At 47.1% G+C, this 25,134-nt stretch overlaps 8 protein-coding genes across 8 annotated transcripts; 4 read left to right on the forward strand and 4 right to left on the reverse strand.

Annotated features, from left to right (window-relative positions):
* Positions 1–367: 367 nt before the first annotated feature.
* On the forward strand, positions 368–7,148 carry EYB26_003330 (uncharacterized protein; the record flags this gene model as incomplete). Its single annotated transcript, XM_054262631.1, has 3 exons — positions 368–978; positions 1,030–1,166; positions 1,222–7,148. 3 exons carry the CDS (start codon positions 368–370, stop codon positions 7,146–7,148), a joined length of 6,675 nt encoding a protein of 2,224 aa, XP_054118606.1.
* Positions 7,149–7,538: 390 nt separating this feature from the next.
* Positions 7,539–8,868, forward strand: EYB26_003331 (uncharacterized protein; the record flags this gene model as incomplete). The annotated part of the gene is made up of 3 exons (XM_054262632.1): positions 7,539–7,724; positions 7,783–8,204; positions 8,271–8,868. 3 exons carry the CDS (start codon positions 7,539–7,541, stop codon positions 8,866–8,868), a joined length of 1,206 nt encoding a protein of 401 aa, XP_054118607.1.
* A 407-nt stretch (positions 8,869–9,275) lies between these two features.
* EYB26_003332 (uncharacterized protein) lies at positions 9,276–10,404 on the reverse strand (the record flags this gene model as incomplete). Its single annotated transcript, XM_054262633.1, has 3 exons — positions 9,276–9,741; positions 9,830–10,186; positions 10,259–10,404. 3 exons carry the CDS (start codon positions 10,402–10,404, stop codon positions 9,276–9,278), a joined length of 969 nt encoding a protein of 322 aa, XP_054118608.1.
* Positions 10,405–11,237: 833 nt separating this feature from the next.
* On the reverse strand, positions 11,238–13,219 carry EYB26_003333 (uncharacterized protein; the record flags this gene model as incomplete). The annotated part of the gene is made up of 3 exons (XM_054262634.1): positions 11,238–12,596; positions 12,650–12,849; positions 12,916–13,219. 3 exons carry the CDS (start codon positions 13,217–13,219, stop codon positions 11,238–11,240), a joined length of 1,863 nt encoding a protein of 620 aa, XP_054118609.1.
* Positions 13,220–13,549: 330 nt separating this feature from the next.
* EYB26_003334 (uncharacterized protein) lies at positions 13,550–17,395 on the forward strand (the record flags this gene model as incomplete). The annotated part of the gene is made up of 3 exons (XM_054262635.1): positions 13,550–14,176; positions 14,237–17,073; positions 17,131–17,395. 3 exons carry the CDS (start codon positions 13,550–13,552, stop codon positions 17,393–17,395), a joined length of 3,729 nt encoding a protein of 1,242 aa, XP_054118610.1.
* Positions 17,396–18,210: 815 nt separating this feature from the next.
* On the reverse strand, positions 18,211–20,469 carry EYB26_003335 (uncharacterized protein; the record flags this gene model as incomplete). Its single annotated transcript, XM_054262636.1, has 3 exons — positions 18,211–18,739; positions 18,793–19,157; positions 19,213–20,469. 3 exons carry the CDS (start codon positions 20,467–20,469, stop codon positions 18,211–18,213), a joined length of 2,151 nt encoding a protein of 716 aa, XP_054118611.1.
* A 531-nt stretch (positions 20,470–21,000) lies between these two features.
* On the reverse strand, positions 21,001–21,584 carry EYB26_003336 (uncharacterized protein; the record flags this gene model as incomplete). The annotated part of the gene is made up of 2 exons (XM_054262637.1): positions 21,001–21,109; positions 21,169–21,584. The coding sequence occupies 2 exons, from the start codon at positions 21,582–21,584 to the stop codon at positions 21,001–21,003; spliced, it is 525 nt and encodes a 174-aa protein (XP_054118612.1).
* A 536-nt stretch (positions 21,585–22,120) lies between these two features.
* On the forward strand, positions 22,121–25,039 carry EYB26_003337 (uncharacterized protein; the record flags this gene model as incomplete). Its single annotated transcript, XM_054262638.1, has 5 exons — positions 22,121–22,246; positions 22,304–22,423; positions 22,487–22,777; positions 22,833–23,636; positions 23,702–25,039. 5 exons carry the CDS (start codon positions 22,121–22,123, stop codon positions 25,037–25,039), a joined length of 2,679 nt encoding a protein of 892 aa, XP_054118613.1.
* Positions 25,040–25,134: the final 95 nt, after the last annotated feature.

Consider the following 25,134-nt stretch of genomic DNA (forward strand, 5'->3'; position numbering starts at 1 on the left):
GGAGCGGACTCGGGGCGCGGAAACACAATTATCCGGGCCAAAATGCTGCTTCCTAATCTGGTTAGATTGGCTATTCCTCTTGACGCGTTCCCACTCTACGCGGTCGCGTCTTTTGCAGACTGCCAAAAGCGTTATGGATCAATCATCGTGCCTGTCTAATGCATGTCAGCAACAACCACGATCAATTTTCATGCCAATTCAACTCTATTGAGATACAACACTTATAACGGAGCTCTGCGAACGTACCAAGCCCAGAATATGAGAAACTTCTGTACTTATGCCAATGTTTAATGTCCTGCATATGGTCTGATCTGTGACTTCAACGACCAATTCGACAACCCTCCTGCAGGCTTGCAGCAACACCATCATGCCTTCACGCAAGCCCAGCAAGTATGGAAATAACAAGTTTCGCTCGAGCACGGCCTTCTTCAACCCAAAACGCGCAAAAACGGTAGAATTCAACACCCTTCGTTCCACAGAAGCCACTTCGCAGGATGAGAAATTCGAGGCTATCCGGCTGGCCAACAGCATCGATGAGACGATGGGCTTTCCGCGATTCGAGGCGGGCGAAAAGAGAGCAGGATGGCTGATAAATATGCATAGCACCACGGTCGAAGACCCGAATATCCCTGGTGGTCGAGCCGGAGTGGACTTTTATTTCCTGGATGACGATGGCAACAACTTCAAGGCTACGGTGGAATACGATCCATATTTTCTCATCGCTGTCAAGGGTGGACGAGAACAAGAAGTTGAGGAGTGGTGTCGAAGGATACTGGAAGGTGTTGTCAAAGACGTCCGCAGGGTTGTGAGGGAAGACTTGCAAATGCCCAACCATTTACTGGGAAACCGGAGGACATTTTTGCGCCTCAGCTTCGCCAACGTTGGCAATCTACTGGAAGCGCGAAAGTTGCTTATGCCGATTGCAGAGAAGAATAAAAAGAATGTGACGGCTATGGATACATATGCTGAGATGGCCAGGTATGAGACATTTTGGGCTGTTAATTGACGCAACTTGACTGACAAATGCAGGACTTCTGCTGGCTTCGATCTCTTTGACGACGAACTTGACGGATCACGACCTAATGCCACCTTGAATGCGAGCGATTTCATAATTGATATTAGAGAATATGATGTGCCATATCATGTCAGAGTTTCTATTGATAAAGGTCCGTTCACGGTGCACATCCCTTATCACTCCCGTTTTCCGCTAACGATAATCAGATATTCGAATTGGAAAATGGTATAATGTGGAAGCAAAGCACGGAGTTACCAAGTTGACATGCATTGAAGAGCGACTTCAAAGAGCCGATCCTGTAGTTCTCGCATTTGATATCGAGACGACTAAACTTCCCTTGAAATTTCCGGATGCAGTAATCGACCAGATTATGATGATTTCCTACATGATTGACGGCAATGGTTTCCTCATTACGAATCGCGAAATTGTCTCGGAAGATATCAATGATTTTGAATACACGCCCAAGCCAGAATACAGCGGACCGTTTGTGATCTTTAACGAACCTGATGAACGTCATGTTTTGGAGCGTTTTTTCAGTCATATCAAAGAGGCAAAGCCGACAGTTATTGCAACTTACAACGGTGACTTTTTCGATTGGCCTTTTGTCGAAGCCCGTGCAAGTGTCCTGGGTATTGATATGTATGCTGAGATCGGCTTCAAAAAGAACAGTGAGGACATCTACCAAAGCGATCATTCTGCTCACATGGACTGCTTTGCATGGGTCAACCGAGATAGTTACCTTCCCCAGGGTAGCAGAGGTTTGAAAGCCGTCACCGTCGCAAAGCTAGGATACGATCCAGACGAGCTGGATCCGGAACTTATGACTCGATACGCTAGTGAGCGACCACAAACACTTGCTGAATATTCAGTGTCCGACGCCGTTGCGACATACTACCTTTATATGAAATATATTCATCCTTTCATCTTCTCTCTCTGCACCATCATTCCGTTGAACCCGGATGACGTCCTTCGAAAAGGAACAGGTACACTGTGTGAAATGCTTCTCATGGTTCAAGCATATAAGGGCGAGATCATTCTTCCTAACAAGCATAAGGACCCGCCGGAATCATTCTACGAAGGCCACCTTCTTGACTCTGAGACCTATGTCGGTGGTCACGTTGAGAGTATTGAAGCTGGTGTCTTTCGTAGCGATATACCTGTCAACTTCGCTGTAGACCCCAAAGCTATTGATGAGCTACTACAAGATCTCGATGCAGCCCTGAAATTCAGCATCGTAGTGGAGGAAAAGAAGTCATTGGAAGACGTCACTAATTACGAAGAAGTGAAAGCTCAGATTGTTGAGCGGTTAGAGAGTTTGAAGGCAACACCAAACCGCAGCGAACGACCACTGATATACCATCTTGACGTTGCTTCAATGTATCCAAACATTATGACAACGAATCGGTTACAACCCGACTCTATGAAACAGGAATCTGACTGTGCAGCATGCGACTTCAATCGGCCAGGCAAGACTTGTGACCGTCGACTTCCTTGGGCATGGCGTGGTGAATTCTTACCAGCCAAGCGAGACGAATATAACATGATTCGGCGAGCTGTCGAGAATGAAAGGTTTCCCGGCAAACACAAAAACGCACCTATGCGTCACTTCAGAGATATGCAAACTGAAGAGCAAGCTGCCATTATCAAGAAACGATTACAAGAATATAGCAAGAAGATCTATCACAAAATCCATGACAGCAAGACGATAGAGAAGGAGGCGATTATATGTCAACGAGAAAATCCCTTTTACGTGGACACAGTCCGTGACTTCCGTGACCGAAGATACGATTTCAAAGGAAAACAAAAGGTGTGGAAGGGCAAGACGGAATCATTGAAAGCTGCCGGTGCCTCCAATGCTGAAATTGATGAAGCGAAGAAGATGATTGTCCTTTTTGATTCTCTTCAGCTAGCGCACAAAGTCATCTTGAACAGTTTCTATGGTTATGTCATGCGAAAAGGCTCACGCTGGTACTCAATGGAAATGGCTGGCGTGACCTGTCTCACAGGCGCTCGTATTATCCAGATGGCTAGAGAATTGGTCGAACGCATTGGTCGACCCCTGGAACTGGATACAGATGGTATTTGGTGCATGCTTCCAGCTACATTCCCGGAGAATTTTGCGTTCACTTTGAAAAATGGGAAGAAAATGGCCTTATCATATCCCTGTGTAATGCTGAATCATCTTGTTCATGGACGTTTCACGAATCACCAATATCAAACACTAATCGACCCCAAGTCTTTCAAGTACGAAACAACAAGCGACAATTCGATCTTCTTCGAGGTTGACGGGCCGTATAAAGCTATGATTCTTCCTGCATCCAAGGAAGAAGACAAGAATTTGAAGAAGCGTTATGCGGTTTTCAATGACGATGGATCTCTTGCAGAACTGAAGGGTTTCGAAGTCAAACGTCGAGGTGAACTCAAACTTATCAAGATTTTCCAGACACAAATCTTTAAATTCTTTCTAGACGGTGAAGACCTCGCAGAAACCTACCAGTCGGTTGCTCGCGTCGCGAATAGATGGCTTGATGTACTTTATGAGCATGGTGCTACTCTAGCAGACGAGGAGCTCATTGATTTGATTTGTGAGAACAGAAGCATGTCCAAGACTGTCGAGGAGTACGGAGCGCAAAAGTCAACATCAATTACAACTGCTAAACGGTTAGCCGAGTTTCTTGGAGAGCAGATGATAAAGGACAGAGGTCTCAATTGTCGTTACATTATTTCATCCAAGCCAAAGAATGCTCCAGTTACGGAAAGAGCCATTCCTGTCACCATCTTTTCTGCAGAAGAAAATGTTAAGAGATTCTTCTTGCGCAAGTGGCTCAAAGACGATCCTAGTGACATGGATCCGCGATCAATTATCGACTGGGACTACTATCTTGAGCGATTGGGGTCGGTCATTCAGAAACTGATCACTATCCCTGCAGCACTTCAAAAGCTCGGTAATCCAGTGCCTAGGGTTCAGCATCCTGACTGGCTCCAGCGTCGCATTAACACGAGAGATGACAAGTTTAAGCAGAAGAAGATGACTGATATGTTTGAGAAGAACCCTCTTTCAGAAAAGTCTGCCAATATATTGGATCACCGCGTGCCTCACAACGCGGACATGGAAGATATGGCAACCCAGACGATGGAAAAGAAGAAGCTTTCTCCTTCAAGCAAGATGGTTCAAAAGCGAAAGCTGCCAGAGGGTCCTACGATAGCATCACTTGACCCGTATGCCAGTTTGCCGGCTGTCATGCCATCAATCACAGAAGATTACGAGGGCTTCATCAAGTATCAAAAGCAAAAATGGAAGATTCAGAAACAAGCTCGAATCCGACGACGACAACTTTTTGGAGAGAAGTCCAAGGCATCAGACTCACTCAGTCACTACTTCCGAAACCAGGCGCAAATACTATTTATCAACACATGGACAGTATTGCAGCTCAGAGAGACCGATGTGCCTGGGGAAGTGCGAGCATTCGTCCTGATTGATCGTAGAGTTCACGCTCTTACCGTCAAAGTGCCTCGGCAACTGTTTATCAATTTCAAGGACGATTCTCTACCGGAGGTTGAGCTTCCCAGCTGTGAAGTAGAGAAAGTGAATAATACTCTACCCAACGGTCATCCGTCCGTCCACCTGTTCAAGCTGACGCTACCAGAGGATGTTTATCTGGGAGAGTCTGAGAAAATGGCTGTCTTGCTCAATCATCCTAGTGTTGAGGGTGTCTATGAACGCAATGTTCCTCTCGCTCTTCGCGCTGTTATGAAGCTCGGTAGTACCTGTACTTTTGACGAAAGCCAACGAGGCGTCCTCGGCGATGGTCTAGATCGTGGGTTTGACCTGTCATCTCTATTGCACACTACCTCCGAGACTCCATACCTAGAGGGAATCCCTCTGACATATTACTACTTGTATCACGTCACGTCTGGTGATCGACAAGTCTTCGCTCTATTTTCAACTGCGAAGAGTGAGGCTAATATCATCATCTTGAATCGCAGCCGGGATATGTCAAGTCTACCGAATATTGACAAGATGTACGTGGAACTTCTCGGCCGCAAGATCGCTGCTGAGTCCGAAGCTTCCACTGGTGCATTCGATTACCAGGAGAAGGTACATTTCAAGACCACCCAAGTGACCACTCTTCGAAAAGCTATTTTAGAAGTAGGCGACTTGGTGAAGAAATTACGCAACGAAGAAAGTCAACCTGTGGTATTTGTCATTCAGTCGCAACAAAAACGAAAATTGTGCCATGATATTCCGATACTGAAGGACTACCCCATGCTATCTGTCAAGCCGGAAGTGTCGGACACAGATATGCCTCCTCTAGGATGGCAGTCTTTCATCGCAAAGCGGTTGTTGACTCACTACCTCTACTTGGGCTCCTGGATTCAGCATCTCAAAATGCTTGCCCGTTATGGAGACGTTCCTGTTTGCAACTTAGAGAGTGATGACCCCCGATACCTGATAGATGTTTCGTATGCGAGACGACTTGAGAAGAGTAATGTGGTGCTGTGGTGGTCAGCAGGCCCCCGACCCGATCATGCTGGCTATGAGAAAGATGACATTCTAGGGTCTCTGGACACGGTGGAAATGCCTTCTGTCAACGTACCAGGTACTTATACAACAGTCTCGATAGAACTCGAAGTACGGAACCTGGCGATCAACACGATCCTCACGTCATCCATCATCAATGATTTAGAAGGCAGTGATACACTTCTCGCCTCCACTAAAGAGTCGGCTGATGGCGTTCTTTATTCTGAAAAGGCATTTGCATCAGCAGGAGTCTTTGTCTTACGAGAAATGGTCAAACAATGGTGGTCAGAAGCTTGTACAGGTAATACCATGGCCGATATCATGGTTCAACATTTGGTACGCTGGGTGGAAAGTCCCAGCTCATGCCTGTATGACCGGTCTTTGCACTATTATGTCCGAATGATGTCTCGAAAGTCATTCCAACAGTTGATGGGCGACTTCCGCCGTGTTGGTTCAAACGTCATATTTGCTAGCCCGACACGGCTGCTGTTGCAAACGACAAAACAAGAAGTCGGAACCGCTTATGCTTACAGTCAATACATTCTGAAATCTATCAGAGCCAACCCGATATTCCATTTTATCGACCTGGAACTTAAGGAGTATTGGGACTTTTTGGTGTGGTATGATGAATTCAACTACGGAGGTAAAGGCTGCCAGGAAGTTGTTGAGGCAGAATCTCAACAGCTAGACACGATTATGCATTGGCAGATGAATCGATTTTTGCCAAACCCTATGCAGCAGGTCTTCAACGATTGGGTGATTGAATACATCGACTTGATGCATGGCCTTAAACGAGGTGATGAAGGGGATGAAGATAGCTCAACTCCGCGCCTCACCCAAATACCGATCAAGTCTTTGACCGAAACTACAGACGATGAAGTGACTAATTTTCTCACTGATAAATTTTCTAAGCCTCTCAAAAAACAGATTGTCGGTCTGATTCGTCGACAACGAGATGAGCTTCTTCATCCTGAGCTTGCATCAGACTACGATTTCCCGGTATTACCTGGAGCTCTGGTGGACCCCAACACGGAGAATCGCAATGCCGTACTAGAGCTCGTGAAGGCACTGATGCAAGTCCTCAGCTTGTCAAAAACCACGACGTTAGAAACGCGTATTCTACGGCGTGAGCTCCTAGCGTTATTTGAAGTCCGTGAGTTCAGCAAAGAGGGCCGCTTTGAGAATCCAAGTGCCAGCCTGAAGTTGCCGGAGTTGACATGCAGCGCTTGCTGTTTGATCCGTGACTTGGATCTCTGTCGAGACGAGGACATTCTTCCCGACCCAGACACGGATGGTAAAAAGACAGCCCCTAAAGCCTGGCGCTGTCCCTTTTGTCAAACAGAATATGACCGCCTGGCTCAAGAAGAGCGACTCGTTGGAGAAGTGCATGGCGTGATAGTCTCGTGGCAGGCGCAGGATCTCAAGTGCTCCAAATGCAACAGTCTCAAGGTCAGCGCTTTTATGGAACATTGTTCCTGCAGTGGCAAGTGGATGACCACCTTGGACAGAAATGAGATTCAGAAAAAGCTACGTGTCATGCTCAGCGTTGCCAAATACCATGACCTGAAGCTTCTTGAGGGAGTCTCGGAGGAGGTGTTACAGAGAATGTGATGCTGTCTCGTTTGTCTACATCCAGCGTGAAATGGGGAGTTGTTCTCCATTAATGACATTGTTTTTTGATTGATTTCTTCAAGCGTTGTTTGCACATTGCGGCGTTATTTTGTTTTAGTGAAGAAATGATTCATGTAATGTCTATATACCATTTACGTGTGGGAAATAAGGATGTCTATAGTTGAATAGATAGAATGTTTTTATATATTCATACACTATACTTTGTAGATGAGGGCTCTAGACTCCGATCCGTCCAACCCCACAGGACCGTTTTTCCCCTCGCCCCTCCACTCTCCAAACATCCGCTCCTGTCAAGCTATTTAATATTTCTCAACGCATAGATTGCGACTGGGAAATCGATATCAATTATTCTAACATCTTACCTTCTCGATGGCTGCACCTGCACCAAAGGCGCAACCTCAACGGCCGCAAATCCAACCATGCCGATATAAGACCGGAAAGACTCTCGGAGCTGGCTCCTACTCGGTCGTCAAAGAATGTGTTCATATCGATACTGGGCGGTATTTCGCCGCAAAGGTCATTAATAAACGATTAATGGCTGGTAGGGAACACATGGTAAATTCGCTCACTGCTCACCTGAACTAGATTTCACTAATAGCATGCAAATGGATAGGTCCGAAATGAGATTGCGGTGCTCAAACGAGTTTCAATGGGCCATCAAAACATACTAACTCTTGTCGATTACTTCGAGACCATGAACAACCTGTATCTCGTCGTCGAACTCGCTCTCGGCGGCGAACTCTTCGACCGCATATGTCGCAAGGGAAGCTACTACGAAGCCGATGCCGCAGACCTCGTCCGAGCTATATTGTCGGCCGTCGCATACCTACACGATCACGGCATTGTGCATCGAGACCTGAAACCGGAAAATCTACTGTTTCGTACCCCCGAGGATAATGCAGACCTTCTAATTGCGGATTTTGGTTTGTCAAGGATCATGGACGAGGAGCAGTTTCATGTTTTGACGACTACATGTGGGACGCCGGGTTATATGGCGCCGGAGATTTTTAAGAAGACTGGGCATGGGAAGCCTGTGTATGTTCTATCTCCACGTTGGACGGTCGGGATGTTACAGATATGGTGCTGACATACGGATCACAGAGATATATGGGCCATCGGCGTCATAACTTACTTCCTTCTCTGCGGCTACACGCCATTTGACCGTGATTCCAACCTAGAGGAGATGCAGGCCATCCTCGTCGCGGACTACTCCTTTACGCCCCTCGAGCACTGGCGAAGCATTTCGCAAAGTGCGCGTGACTTTATCAATCGCTGCCTAACCATCGACCCCAAGGCACGAATCACAGCCCATGAAGCCCTTCAGCATCCATGGATCAGTAATGATTCGTTCTCGAAACAACAAGGTGAAGATCTCTTGCCTACTGTGAAGAAGAACTTTAATGCGCGACGCACACTTCATAAAGCGATTGATACTGTGCGCGCAATTAATAAGTTGCGCGAAGGTGGTGGGTTGATGATGGATGGTGCGGCGAGTATTGAGCCAAGACCCGAACGGGTGGTGGGTAATGATGTTCATGAAGAGGAAAGGTACGCGCCGCATGGGGATGAGAACGCGATGAAGATTGATAGTCGGGGCAATGCTCGAGGTCAGACGGAGGAACAGATTCGTGAGCAGGAACGGAAAGTGAAGGAAGTGGTGACTGGGCTGTGGGCGAAGGCGGCTGGGAACCGGCAGTGATTTCATCTAAGTGTGATACATATATATATATATATATATTCATATATTTGCTTTCTGGTAAGTATTCAGTGATGACGAGTTGTCGGGTTTTTTGAACCGCTCTTTTTGTTATATATTTCGGCACTGGTATATGGGTATGTTTCGTTCAGCCTATCGATTATACCCAATGAATTCTTCCTGAGTCGGTTACAGAAGAAAAAATTGAGTTCGAATCTACACCCTAAATAGCTACATGACACCAATGTCATCAAGGAGTAAGACTATTATAACTGGAGATGCGTCATATTAAGTTATGTAATCGAAATTCGTGAGTTCATCAAGGTCATATAAGAATAGAGCAGATGTGCTCTAGGCACATTAGCTAAGAAGCAAGATAATCATAGTTGGAAGTGATATCATGCCAAAGATCATGACAGCAACAAATCCAGCCTTGCATTATCAGCTTCAACCCATTTCCTCCATTCCTGCCAGTCACTGTAATCCGCAGATGCTCCCAGTCCCTGATAACGTGTAGTTTTGAAATCAGAAACCTCATCCCAAGGCTTGCTGTTCGTACCAGTGTCATTGCTCCCTCGTAGAATCCTTCTCGCCACGCCACTACCACCGCTACTACTACCACTCCACCCGGCTTTACGCATCAAGCTCTCTATGGTCTCCTCCTTCGTCCACCCTTGTTCGACTGCGACGTCTGGGAGGTATGTGGCGCCATATCGTCGATTTCGGTGGATGAAAGAGATTCGTATGCCGTGTGTGCCTAGTTCCCAGTCCAGGGGATCCGCACAAGGTTCGAAGTTGCTAAGCAATGTTAAGAAACATGAGAGGCGTGGTAGTTGAGATACTGGGATTGGAGAGAATCGTGTATCGTTAAAAGCGCTGTTGCCTGTTATTAGCTATCTTGTCGGAATAAAATCGCTCCCAATAGTTTCTACGTCACGATATTCCCTGCCAATAGAAAACTTACGAGATCAGAGAATACTCTTTCAATCCATAAGAGAGCTTTTGTGCCTCAAACGTGCCGATACAACCACGAAGCGACTTGTGGCCATGTCTCGAAATCAAGTTCCACGTAACAAACAATGGATAAGCTTCCTCCGCTGAAGAAGGTGGTTGAGAGCTTGTATCTTCACCTGGCGTGGTCACATTTGTTGAGTTTGATAGTATCGAGCGAGATGAAGTCGCTGATAACGTAGTCGTACTCGACGAATCGGATGATGTATCTTGTCGTAAGCGTGTTATAGAGGGTAATTTGATGGTCTTTAGCCGACTTGTATTATCGTCGAGTCCTTCTACCCCTTCGTCTTCATCTTCTTCGGCGAGACTAGAGTAAGACGACGACAAGAGTCAGTATTGTATATTTCCAGATGTCAATACAGAGTATGAGGAAACCCACGCCCTGTCTTCCACAGTGGCTAGTTGTTTGGACTGGATATAGTTCCAGTAAGAACTCTCTATAGCAGCAAGGCTGGGAGGTTCCTCATCCTTGTATGAAGCAGCCAGAGTTTCGAAGCAGTAGAAGCATTGTGCCGGGGATGCCATGGATGGTGATTCCGGTATGTGAGAAACAGAGCTCTAATAAATATTGAGTCTATCAAATAAAATTCTTTACATGGGCTGCTTTATGAAATAGAAATTGTAAAGATCAAGAACAAATGGCGAGCAACAACTGGCGGACCTCTCGAATAGAAATAACGAGGATCTCCTGGCCTTGGAGCGAACCGGGAAGTTAGCCTGAGACGGACAACGTATGCATCCGACCAAGCGAGATCACGCGGACAATACCAATGCTTAGAATACGTAAATAGGCTCAAGTCAACGGCAATGAGAGGGCAAGAGTAGGTAAGAAGTCAGGGTTGAAACGGGTTAAAGCGGGGATGTCATTCAATTGTATGGAGGAGTGTTCAGATACTAAAGGTCCCCGGGACCCACAGTCCTCGAAGGTCTATTGGTGGATCGGACTGGATCTATCACAATTCGAGATGGAAGTGACCAATCACGATACAATTATCACATGTCTACTTGGACTATACGAATCATAATGAGTGCATTCCAACAACTGATATTGTATTTATACTCGTAGTATAAACTGGCCTATCCAAGTCGTGGCCTCTTCTCCTAGCAGACGCGAAAGATACGCCCACTCTTTTTCAAGGTAGTGTCTGTTACGCTTTCCGTCATTTATTTTGATTGACTTGAGTGATCACGGTTGTGTCCTTGAATCCCGGATACCAGCTATATCGTGGTGTGAGATATTGCGTTGTTTAAGGACGTTCATACGCTCGCCCAGGGAAGATTCGGAAACACTCTGCTAGGGAGGGCAGCACCACGAATACCGGTTCTCTGATGAGTTATAGCCAGCCAGTCTGTAAGACTCATGATTTGCCGGATTTGCGGGAGCCGCGGTCGTCTGGAGGCATTTTCATGCCCATCATCCCAAGGAGATTACCAGCAGGGCCAGACATTCCAGCCTGGCTCTGCAGACTTTCAAGAAGATTCTTCACCAGGTTGATGTTGGCGGGATCTTCCTCGTCAAAGTCGAAATCTTCAGGCTTGGCTTTCTGTTTGCCTTTGCCTTTCACCACGGCCGGCTTCTGATCTGCTTCCTGATTGCTAACATTCAAAATACCGGTAGGTCTCAGCTCCGCTTCCATTTGACGCGATAGTTCCTCAATCTCCCGAATATCGTCATCTTCATCCGCTGAGTCAAGCTCCTCTACTTTTCCTTTCATGGCTTTATCAAATCTCGTCCGTAGATCAACGCCCGAAGGGTCCATCCGCATTTCCTTCATGTACTTTATAAACTCTTCTTCATCGAATTTCAAATCTCCTTCTTCGTCTTCGCTGCTCGCTTCTTCTTCTTCGCCTGCTTCATTGTCCGTGTCGGAATTATAAAGATCAACACCGTCGAAGTTAGCTGAATCGTCTTTCAGGAACTCTTCGAATCGGGCGACAATTCGCTGGAGATTCTCCTGTGCACTTTGGTCGCCAAAGGCTCCGGCTTCTTTGTTCTTGCCGGCCTCCCCTTTGAGTTCCCTATCAAGATCTTCAAAGCTGATATCCAACCAGCCTTCATCGTCCTGTTGCATACTCCATGATTTTTGTATTTCACCCACAGTTGGCAAAACCTCATCGCCTGTCTCTAGATCCTCGAGTAAAAGCTTCATCTCTCGAACGATAGGCTTATCTTGATTCTGGGGGTCACTGAGAAGCATCTCAAATCCACAGGACACTTTCATGCCTGTTTCCGCTTTGGCAAATTTGTCATCATCTGCAGGAGGCGGCATACTTTGTGCCCAAGAAGTGGGAGGTGGAAAGTCTTGACTTTTGACCTGAGCGTAACCCACCCTTGTGAATCGAACACTGACTGTGACGAAATCACTTGGAGGAAACAATAAGTGATCTTTGCCTCTTGCTCTCAAAGTCCGCAAAGAAATTGGGTCGCGAGTGTAAAAGGCATCTACAGCTGCTGATATATAGGCCGGTTTCTGATGGAGCAAGTATGCAACCTTCCGAGGAATAGTCACGAGTGCGCAATGAAGATTCTCCTTGATCTGCTGGGGATATTTTCGTAGACGATAGAAAGCCTCCTCTTCGATAGACGATGAGCGTAGTAAGCGCTCGGTTTCGTGTGCAGCAATTTTTAACGACTCTTCGAGCGTTATCTTCTCCATCACTCTTTTCCGATCGTTTTTCGGCTTGATGATTACCAAATCGCCGTTGTTGATCCAGACCTGCAATTCCATATTAGTCTTTATCGTCAAGAATTACTAAAAGCGTTTATTACCCTGTGATCGGCAACTTCAGGCTCCAGCCAGTCTGGTAGACTACTAGCAGCCTCGACAAGTAAAAATTCGCCATCACTGTCCACAACACGAATCCATAGATCCTGGTGTTTTTTTGTCAACTCCCGCAGGAGATAAACGATGACCCATTCGTCTTCGATAGAGTCGCCGAAGTTGGTTCGTCCACGGAGATAGCTTATATCTAATGCAAAATGTGGAATAAGCACTGCGGCAGGGTAAAAATGTTGATACTGTTGGCCACACTTACCATTTTCTTTGGCAATTTCAAGACTGAAGGCTTCTCGCTGCCATATGTAATCCGTCAATAAGCCCTTCACCAGTTCTGACGCACTCTTCTGAACTTCCTGAAGGCGCGCACGTGTCTGAACAATGGTATCTGTCGAAGCGGGGGCGGGGTCTGACGACAGCAAATATAGCGAGTACTCTACGGCATCTTCTGGTAGTTGGGGACGCGGAATGGGACGAAAGGTCGATTTGAACCATTCCAGGTCTTCTTCTGACATGGGTGGCATGTTGCCATTGTTGATGAGAACATTGCCACCATTTTTCATGGAGTTTCTGACTTTGACCTCATCGGAAAAGAGCTGTCCGGAACAACTAGTAGTCCCGGACCGAGGACTAGACCCACCGTGACCTAGGCCGTTTTCAGCTAAACGTCAACATGGCGGGCGGAAAGAGAAACGCGCATCATCAATTTGGAGTCGGTGCTTCGGCCTGGGCACTTTTCACTACACGTCAAATTCTACACCCAGCACATCGAAGAAGGAACTCGACTTTCTTCTGGTCATGGACACACAGACTAGACACACTATTTACTTGTCATGATCGTCTTGATCGTCTTGATTTGAAATTGTATAAGTAGCAACAATATCCTCATCAAAATGCCGGTACCTTACATCGACACGCCGCGAACCGAGATAGACGGAAACGCGACCTATTTAACGAACGGACTTCGAAGCGCCTACCGTGGCAATCTATCTGCCCTCGACTCGGTGGAAAACTCTTTTCAGACGCCTTCGAAAGATGGGGATATCATCAAAACACTGGAAGCCCGACAAAACGCAGTTAATGGAGCAACAACACAGACACCGCGCGTATCTGGCACCGGAGCAAGAAGTTCACGCAACTCCCTCGGTGATCGACGAACACTACCAGCGAACGCGCCGCCAAAAGGCGAATTCACGCCCATGATGCGAAGTGTGACGCGGAATAACTATCTTCGAAATATGTCGGCAGTGAGAGGCAGCGGCGTTCCCAAAACCCCAGCATATCTCAAAGATGGCTATCGAAGTAATGGAAACACGCCAGGACTCCCGCCAATTGATGCGACAAATATCTATGAGGACGGAGGAACAACTTCAATGGCCATGGACGATATTACGCCTCTACCTCAAGTCGCGAGCAGTAGCCCGAATGGGACTCCACTACCATATTTTTCGCGCAAGGGAGGCGCTGGAGGAGTGTTGGATACAGATCAGAATATGCTTTCTTTGAAAGAGCAAGAGAATGTAAGAATCTATCGCATAGATTTGGGAAAGCATATCATCAGCTAACGTGGTCTTCCACAGGCTATCAACAAATTAGATAAGGAAAATTTTGGGCTAAAGTTGAAAATCCATTACCTAGAAGAACAACTCAAAAAAGCCGGTCCAGGGTACAACCAAGCAGCACTCAAGGAAAACACCGAGCTGAAGGTTGCCAGAATCACGATGCAGCAGGAGATATCGCGTTATAAAAAAGGTCTTCATCAAGCCGAACGTGACTTAGAAGCATACCGTCTACAGCTTCAAGAACTCCGAGAAAAGGCCAAGCGAAGACAAGCCGACGAGGCCATACAGCGGGAAATGGATTATATGCGCGAAGAAATCGCAACCCGGGAAGCGCAAGTCAACAACCTTCAGGAAGAACTACGCAATGTCAAGGACAAAGATTCTGATGAGGTGGAGCGTTTGCGAGACGAAATTGTAGATCTGGAAACAACACTGCGTGAGAAAGAACGGATTATCGATGCCAAGGATGAAGAGATCGAAATCTTAAAGGAAGATGACGGCCAAGACAGCAATGCTGTTGCTGAATTAGAAGCCGAGCTGGACCGGGCCAGACAGCAGTTGGCGGAGTTCCAGGACGATCTTGAAAAGGCCAAGGCCGACGCACGTGAAGCGAATCGCAATCGGGAGCAAGCTATTGAGCAAAAAGAGAAAGCGGAAGAGAATTTGAAAGAACTTCAAGACGAAATGGCGAACAAGTCGTTTTCCACCAAAGGCCTCAGTCGACAACTTGAAGAAAGGGCCGAAGACCTCGAAAAAGAGCTTAATCAGCTTCGTGACGAATACAACGATTTGAAGCAAGACTACGCCGCGAAAGAACGCCGGGAAGAGATGCTCGAAGGACAACTTGAGGAGGTTCAACAAGAACGTGCGGCGGAATTGGACTCCCTTCGTGACAAAGCCGATAGTGCAGAGCAGTATCTTGCAGAGCGAGACGAAGCTCTAGGCAGATTAAAGGAGGTTCTCGACGATCTGGATCGCAAGACTGATGAGAAAGAGCTCCTTCAGACTCGCCACCACGCTCTAACAGACGAATCAGCCAGCTTACAGAGGGAATTAGCAAATGCCCAGTCCACAATTCGACGCCTTGAGCAAGAAATTGAAGATGAAAAACAGCGTGGCATGGACAACAATCACGATCTTCGCACTCAGCACCGGGAGGAAATAGAACGGCTGAGTGAGGAGATTATGTCTTTGCACCAGGAAATTGAGGATAAAGAGGGACAGTTTGCTCTGGACCAAGATCGTTGGGAAAGCGCGAAGCGTACATTACAGTCGCAAAAGGATAGGGCCGAGGAACAAGCTGCTGGATACAAACGTACGATTGAGAAGCTTCAAGATGTCGAATTGACCATTTCCGGCCGCGCAGCAAAACTCCAGGATGTGATTGATAGCGAAAAGGAACGTCATTTACAGGAGGAGGCCGTCTTGAGTCGCCAAATCAAAGAACTGGCCGATGACATCACGTCAAAGAGACAAACTATCAGCGAACAGCGGAGTGAGATGCTCACTATCAAGGAAGAGCTTCGAGTTGGGCGTCGCGAAGAAGAAATCCTCAAAGAAAAGGTCCAGGCCCTGGAGGACGAGGTTGCCATTCTGCGAGCAAGTCTACAGGAAGAAAAGGAATACTCGAAAGCCAAGACTCTTCAAGGAGTATCCGGTCAAGACAGTCAACTTCAAAAGGTTATGACTGAGCGTCAAAATTTGCGAGATCAGCTTGCTAGCGCAAACGTTGAACTACACAATTTGCGGACATCCACCGCTGAAGTTGAAGCCGAACGCGATTTGCTGCAGAATGAACTCAACCAGATTCAGAGCAAATCGAATGGAATCAACAACTTTGACTACGAAAAGGTTGAGCTCCGTAAGGTCAAGCTTCGTCTCGAGAATGAGCTTCAACGGTTGAAAGACGAAAAGACATCATTAATGGATGCACGAAAATCAATTGAAGATGCGTTGAATGCAGAGATCGAGCGTTCCACAGCGGAAGAAAATAGATTGTCGGGTGAACTTGTTCAGCTACAAGACAAACTGCGAGCAGCCTTGGGGGGTCGAGACAGAGAGTTGGCCGTGGCAAAGAGCCAGGTTCGCCAACTGGAAAGGAGGATATCGGAGCTTAATGCCATAGCAGAGCAACAACAGCCAGTCAATGCAGAAGGCTCGTCAGTTGCTACTGATATTCCTCTGCTTCGTCAGAATCTCGATGACGCACGCAAGCGAGAGAAAACGCTGCTTGAACGCGAAGGTGAACATAAGAAGTCTATACGCGAGTTGAGAAATCGAATCTCGGAACTCGAAGAGGCCCTTCATGAAGCTCAGATGCAAAAGTTGAACATTCCATCTCCTGCAAGGTCGTCATCTGACGGTCTACATGAAGATCTACGGGCGATGCGAAGTAGGCTCAAGGAAGCACATAAGATCGTCATGGAACTCAAAACAAAGAATCGGGAATTAGAAAGAAGCGCGATGAAGGCCGAAGACCGAAAAGATCTCCACGAACTACTCAAATCGTCCACTCTTGAAGCCGAATCGCTCGCTTTGAAACTGTCCGAGAAAGAGCTTCAAGTAAATGATCTCAAGGCATCGCTGCGTCGAATCCGCGAGGAGCGCAGCATGGCCGTCAAGAAGTCGGACAAAGCTAGTCAAGAATGTGAAGCCCTGCAGGAACGGGTTGACTCGCTCATGGAAGATGTCAACGCCAAGGTGAATCGCAAGAACCGCCATGATAAAGAGATTCGGGGACTTGGAAAGGAGATTGTATGGCTCAGAACGCGGCTCAGGAGAGAAGAGAAGTTCCGTCGTGACTTGGCTTGGAGCAAAGGACTTATGGAACTCGGTGAACAGGTTCGAGTAGCTTGGTACGTGATCATATCTCTCCCATCTGAAATACATAACTAACATGTCTTCACTTCTAGCAACGAGGCCGATCTTCGCATGATCGCTGAAATGGGCATCCATACTCCCGAGCCCAAGAAAGTCCACGATGCACGCCGTAAGATCCGAACAGCAGGTCTTGCGGTGATGGCAACTGTCCGGATGCAGCGCATGAGTCAAGAATGGTCCAAGGCCAAGAAAATCGGCGAGAGTCTGCGCCGTGCTAAGAATGAGCTCTCAATGAAACGAGATAGTCAGAGGAGACGCGAAGGGTCTCTCGGATTGAGAGAGGCTTCTAGCTCTTAAGGAATAGGTATGAGCTTGATTGATTGGCTTTAGTTTGGTGCATTGGCGTTTTTGAGTTTTTGGTGGTATACATATTTTTTCTACCATTTATCTTGTTATTTCTTACACACCCCATCCCTGAATGACCTATTGAGTGTCTTATTTTTTGGCCTTGTCTCTTGTTTTGTTATTTTTGTCGAGACGCATTCATTGTTCGATCCTTTTCACCGCCAGTAATGATATCCACGAAGCATGCCATATATTCGAGTTGAGTTTTTGTACGAATGGGAGAATGGGAGAATGCCCGGCGTTGATTTTGGTTTTGGTTTCTATAGCTTGTGTATTCACTAAAATATTCCATGTTGAGTATCTAGCTCAGTTAAACTCCAATCCCAATTTATAGTCATTTCCTTGTATTTTCCCCCTACCCCGTATAAAAGTGAACATATCGTTATCATCATTTCGTTCATAATGGAATGCAGAGGATGTATATCCTGAGTCGAGTTGACCAACAAATGTTTGTATCACACAAAGCTCTAATGTAGACATCTTGATTCGCTGTACAAAATACCCCAGTCGAAAAATTTTTGTCGAAGTTGATATTGAACAAGTATCAACACGTCGACATGAAATATGCAAGTGACATATAAAGCCTAACAGTTAGAAAACGGGAAGTAAAAATGTGGTAAACAGATGGTATTTTAGGAAACCATTTATTTACACGATAGCCATCCGAAGAGGCTTCCAGAGCATATGGCATATCTGCACAAGTAAGATCGAGCGAGAGATCACCTGAAAACGGCACCGGGTTTGAAAAGCGATGGGATGTAACAACCTCAACGATGGCCAAAAATCTCGATGGCATCTATCTCATCCTCTTCATCCTCTTCCACATCGTTGTCGTCTTCATCTTCGATCTCATCAGTAGTTCCACTTTCATTGTCGCTATCACTTTCCTCGTCACTCGATCCGCTGTTTTTCCTGAAAAACGTATATTTTCGTAAAGGCGAAGTGGCCCAAAAACCAGCTTCCTCATCCCCGTTCCCACCTTCACTTTGACGACGAGAGAAAATTGATGCAGCCCAAGTAGAGTCTCGCGACATTTCGAAGTAGTTTCCAATAGTAGGTGACACGGCACGCTGACGAGGGCGTCCATCAGTCGAAGTCGCAGTGGATGGTCGCCAACGAGCATTGGCATCCGTTCTTTCAAACGGTTCAACACCCAAGCTTGTGGCTGACATGGGGTCGCAACTTGAATCTGGTATATTCACAGGTATGGCCCTAGTTCTTAGAGCCAGTTCAGACTCGCTGGTTTCGTCAGTACCGCTGAGAAGGCGAAGCTGTGCTGTGTTGTAAGATTCACACCTAGAAAACAGTCAGTATTGACAACTTGGAAACGAAGACAGGTTGGAACATACAAATCGCACTTCAAACCAAGCCAATGATACGGTACGTTAGACTTGGCACCGCAGTCATTACAGTATATCATGGCCCTTGTGTCTTCAAACTCGATCGGCATTGGTTGACTTTCAATTGTGCGGTCTAGGTTCCTAAAGCGAGCCTCCAAATTCATTATACTCTTACTGCAGATTGGACACCTGTACGAGGTTTTGGAAAATTCGTCGTAACACTTCTGATGAATGCTATGTCCACACCTCATAAATACGACAGTATCTGGGGAGGTGAACATGTATTCACCACAGATCGGGCAGTCACATTGCGTTGAACGCTCGATGCACCGATGGGTGTTTTCGATAGATATCGGTATGCATACACTGCAGGTCTAAATGGTGTTAGTTTAGTTGAAATTCAACAAATTATTGGGAGAAGCATCATACCTTGCAGTGGTAGAAATCCTTACCGATACCCTGTCCAATACGGCAAATGCCACAGTCATGGCAGTGGTAAATACTCTTCGAGCTGTCATTATCCCATAACTTACAGACGGCACAAAAGTATGAAGCTGCCCGTTCGCCACATCCCTTGCACCATTGTGCTGCTGGTTGAGGCAGCCCACATAGCATGCAGAGCATATTCTCTGTCTTTTGACGTTCAAGAGCGTGGTCTTCGCTCTGGTTATGGCAAAACCGACATGTGTACCACTTCTTGCATGTGTAGCATTGCAACTTGACGTTGCGCTTATAGTGTAGGCAGCCTAGAACCTGTATATCCTCGTCCGCATAATCGCTATTGCTAAGGTTGTCATCATTTTCAATCGCTGGCACAGGGTTTGCAGCCGGCGACTCTTCTATATTGCCCGTAGTAAGGTCGATATCTTTTGGCGCAAAAGTTGGTTCTAAATCTTCGGTTGATACATTGTAGTATTCTCTAACAGATGCAGCCGTACTCCGTTCTATAAGATCATCGAAGCTCATGTTAGAAAGGCGTCTGATTCTTGGTAATGAGGAAGCTGTTGAGTGCTCGCGACTTCGGATGCGGGTTGGAGATTGTGATAATGATGTCGGTCGTTCGCTGAATGTTGCCCGTGCAGCTTCGTAGCTCTCGATCATCAAGGAATGAATCAAACGGGCTTTTTGAATACCGCTTGCATCGTTGTCTCTTATAGCATGTATTCTCCTTCGTAGATCGGCCATTCCATCATCCTCAGGCAGTTCACGCAGTTTAGGGCTGTGATATCGATCGCTGATCGCATCGTTGGGCGTAGATACCGTACCTGTCGCCGACAGTCGATCGGTATGATTCCCTGTATCAGTATCCATCACCAGATGTGACTGAGGTTCTCGAGCATCTTCACCGCCGGTGACTGGTTGTCTCTGGGACTCGTCCATTGTCCGTCTCAAGTCGTCATTGAAACCCGACGCCCTACATGCCACCACTCGTCTTTGAACACAGTCCAAATCCGCATCTAAGAAGGCGCTTCGTGTTACTGAGTGAGGATCATCATTATCCAGTTTCTGCGTTGAAGGGATCGAAAATTGTAAGAGTGCTGATTGAGCAGGTTCGTCAAGGTCATAGGTTCTCGGGGAAGGCGGGACCGATTCGTCGTCGAAGACGGATGGCTCAGGGAACTGAGAGAAGCGGCGAGCGTGTCTTAAGATGGGCTCAATCAATAGAGACGAAATATAGTCACTCATTGGAACAATCAAATACTATTTCGTATACGAATAAGGTATATCATTTCATAATCAGGGAAGCTATCTGTTTAGTCAAATTTGCAACTGTATATTGTCTCTAGGCATTGGGGGGCAGCTGGTGAAGCATGTGACACGACTCGGGTGAGCCCACTATGACCTGTCACCTTGCATACAAATCATTTCTTCTGCTTTCTACTTGTCCGCTTTACTCGGGTCTTCCATCTATCTCTAGTAATTGTTTTTATATTCGAGAAACCCTGTCGGTTAAATCCACTCTTGTGAAGAGTGAGATCGAGGGCCAATTGGTTCACATGTCCTAGTCGCAGTCAACCACGTCATCACACGTGGTCAAGGAGGGAGCGCTGACCGCTATCCCTCTCGTATGCGCCTGGAAGGTCTATTTCAAAATGTACTGGTCCGATCTGTGTTATCGCCTTGAGGCCGGGCACGAAAGCATCTCTGTTGCGACGGGTCCGTTTCGTGATGGTGTGTCATGTGGTCGTGGATTATTCCATCTAATCGTCCTGAGAATCATCTCAGACAAGTGCCGAGACTTTCGTTTAGGAGCATCAATGTGGAGTTGAAATGCGCGGCTGTAGACAATCGAAGATAATTCTGTACTCGATCACGGCGGCCAGAGCTGTGGAGGTCAGTTCCCAGTTGTGCACATAGTCATTACTCCAGTTGCTCCTAACTCACATTTTCGCATCCCTTTCAACCCTCGCGAGAGGCTGTTCGTAATATCTGACATGTAACAAATTCCTGAGAATTTTATGCTCGTAGCTGTTAGACTCGGCCGCGCGATCGAGGAATTCCAGGGTACGTGCGATCTTCGCTGGATCGAATTCGGTGCGACTTTCAGATCGGAAAGAGGATCTCAGGATATTTCGTAGGACATGGCGCGCCGGGGTTGCATGTCTGACGGCTTGTAGTCCTCTTTTATATAAGTGCCGATATGCATTGATGACCAGACGGTCTTCCATTTCAGAGAACGCGATGCAGTGAGGTGTGTCGTGTTGTATTGTTGGTGTTGGTGTTGGCCTAAGAGTCCTGAGAGCAAACAGAGAGAAAGCGGTCACGGTAGGAGCCAATGGGGGAGCTCCTTCCCCTCGCATTCACACCTGCCCGACGGCATAAAAAGGGAAACAGCTACCCCAAAAGAGGCTCGCTGGGCATCCACGACCCTGGGAGGATACTTCTTCCACTTCTCTTCTCACTGGGGAGATCTTGCTTGTTGTTCCCTGTACTGTATCTATCCCTTTGAGCATATTCTGTCCTTCCATGCCACCAGCATCTACAGCATGCTAGTGTTGGCCCTAGCCATAACTCTCTCTACGTCACGCAGTATCTAAATTACTTACCTACCTACAAAACTACCTGCTGAGCCTTCTCGATGTTCAACCATCACGACATGTACCTGTCTACAGGGAAGTGAATTCCCACCGCTCAGGACCAGTGAACCTCCTTCCACTCCCTTCTCTGACCACCAAATTTCAGACAAATCTCACGAACAAGGAGCAGGCAGCCAAATCTGCCATGTCTAGCTGCCTGTGGCAACGCATACATTAGTTCGGCTCTTTCGTAGTTGAACAACTCTCATGAGAGGGAATCAATCTGATTCTGTGAGATTTGTATCAACCCCAAAGACATAATGACGCGATTGCCAGGGCGTCTTGTCCCAGGTCGAGCCCAGAACAGCTCGGCCAGGAGCAAGTTCCGCAAGCACAAGGTCATATTAGAAAGTGTTACCCAGAAGAGAAAGAGGCTTCGGACAATCGTCTGTTTCTCTCGTATCCCCTATCTTGCGCGCACCTGTCACTAAATTAGACCATAGCTATCATTCGAAGCAAAAGCTCCTCCTGGATACACTTTTATACCGGCTGGCAACCCAACATTTACGACAGCCTGCAAAGAGTTCTGCCGTGAACAGAGTCTAAAGATCTTCACCGTTACGGTAAGCTTTTGTTCATGTTAAAGCCATTATTAGCTGCTGGTAGCTAAATCTTCGAGATAAAAGACAACCCCCCATCAAAACACCCACGGACTGTCCCAGCAGGTTCATCGAGTTGGTTACCATTTTCCAAGCACTGTTGTGGCTCAAAAGTGTATGGAACTCGGCCTATATATCTCAGAAAATGGAAACGTGGTGCCGTTCGAACAGTTTGGTACCAAGCCCGCTACGACCGACGGTGACGTGGATGTTCCTCAGATTACAATAAATACTGAAGCCAGAGACGTCATTCGCGACCTTTTCCCTCGGATTCCCGATGATGACATAAATCAAATCATCAAGACGGCGTTTCAAAAGGTGACTTTGCTTACTCTGCTTCTACTTCCCTCGAAACCAGCTGATATCATCCTAGGGCCAACGTAAAGTAGGGACTGCCGTTGAGCTACCGCTGGCCCGTAGGGCCCAGCTAGCTGTAGTAGCTCATATTCGCCATCTCTATACGGACTATGACAAGCTACTGAAAACAACATCTTTCCAAGAAGCCAGGCGTTCGGTAGAAGACTCCACGTTAGAGAAGCTTGTTCAGTGGCGTGGTGATGATGAAAGTGGAATGCCGGAACTCGAAGATGTCTTCCGTGAGGTCATTGTTATCTCTGACGACGAGGAAGGAGATTCTGAAGAAAGCGATTTCATCGAAAATGAAAATGTTGCCTCGACTGACCAGGGTCTCAGTGTTGAGGTCCTATCGAGTCAAGTTGCTGCTGACAAAGTTGATGTCATCACAAACGATGATAGCAATCATATTGTCAGCCCCTTTCCGATTAGAGTCGGCCGAAAACCGCTCTTTAGTGACTACAACTACGGAGCTGGAACCACAATTCAGGCCTCGAGCAAAGCAAGGGTGGATCGCCGTGGATTCAGTCGCTACCGAGCTTGGGACCGAGCGATGGATCGCTATCGAGAGAAAGCTCTCTCAGGATATAACGAGCCTAGTTCATCTCGGGCTCCCGTGGTTACCAGAGACGAGGCCTTCGTTATTTCAAGGCCATCATACGGTCATGGGAATCAAGCTATCGGGCGGGCGCTCACACCCATCGTAGAGCGCGTGTTCGATCCTCTGTTCAAGGGTGTGGCTTATGACAATCGACCCCATTCTAGCGATGTACTTCACCACGGGAGGGAGTATGCTTCACAGGATGGCAACAGGGTCCAAGCAGTAATGACACTCATTATTCTCCGTCAAAGTTCTGTATGTGCTTGGTCGTACTAACTAAGAATTAGGGTCCACCATCAGAGCACAAAACTCCCGATATTCTTCGTTTCTCTGATGGATCAGTTTTTAGCAAAATCCCTCCAGTCTCGTCGCACAAAAGGAACTCATTCCCAATTGATGTTTCGTCTGCTCCTGTATTTGTTGCGGGGCCCAGATTGTTCTCTGAAGGTAATAATGAGACGACTCTCAAACGAGTGCACCCGACCGCCCATCGACCACCCAGCCGTAATCGAAGCGGTGATTCTCCTCGAAATCACACGATAATCCCTTCTATTGAACGTCGGGATTCTCCAATATCCACGGGATTTCCGCTTCAGCACAAGACTAGCGACCCCAATATCTTGCCGAATGTTGTGCGTGGAACTTCGGCTTCACAGTATAGGCGGCCACTTGATGAACTTTCAAAGAGAATTGACTTGATTGACTTGACGGAGGATCAGGAGTTTCCGAAAAGGAGACGACTAGAATCCCAAGAGATACTCTCCGATCCCCACCGCTCTTCATCATATAGGGATGACCTCATGAGTTTCGAAGTTGTTGAATCAAGAACCCAACCTGGACATTTAATGAAGCATAAACGATACTTTGAGTCTGTGTCGCAAGGCAAACGGCCTGACATCGCACCTGTTATGAGGACTGACCCAGCTCCATATATGATGAACAGGCCAAGGGAAGAGACTACTGACCGGGCAGCATACTACCCGAATAATATGCTGCATGGTTCCTCTACTTCTGTCTCCCGGGTTGTTCTTGGCTCTTCGGAAGCCTTTAATGGATCTGGTAGCACGCCTACAGGTCGTCCACGCGTTGATACGCTGCCACAATACAGGAACTCGAACTCCAGCGGTGACAGCTATGTAGTGGAGCCTCCAAAAGAAGCACCTCCGAGAATGGATTATCCGGCCAGCAGCCATCACAGCCATCACAGCCGTGGCACTGGCTCGGATGATGCAGTATGGAGAAGTAAGGCTAACTCTTACGGTTCGCACAGGAGATTATTAGCAGCCCAGGATCCTACTTGGTTGACGGGGTCGACCAACGTCCCTCAATTATCATTACCAATGAGTAGGGCGCACAGGCTCGAAAGAGTCACTCACAGTCCGGTCCATAATCAAGAGGACTTCATGGAACAATCTGTGGATTTGACTCGTGATGCAACACCCGATAATGCATCTCAATACTATGGAACACAGAATCGACGCATCTCTTCGCAGCCCCTTGTTTTCGATAGTCAGAGGAAGAGAGACGCTCTCCCCGCATCAGCAGTAAGACGTTACGAGGTTCAACTGGAGAAGTCGTTGAACCCTCATCGCTACGGCTCCGCCCCATTTCAGGAGCGGCAATGAGGCACTTTTAGGCGTTTTGGTCTTTGACCTAGCTTGCTATAAGCAAGTTCGCTTTACATCCATATCATAGCAAATTGGGCGCCGCTGCAGGTTTC

The sequence above is a fragment of the Talaromyces marneffei genome, chromosome 2, assembly GCF_009556855.1.
Source record: "Talaromyces marneffei chromosome 2, complete sequence".
Taxonomy (NCBI): Eukaryota; Fungi; Ascomycota; class Eurotiomycetes; order Eurotiales; family Trichocomaceae; genus Talaromyces; species Talaromyces marneffei.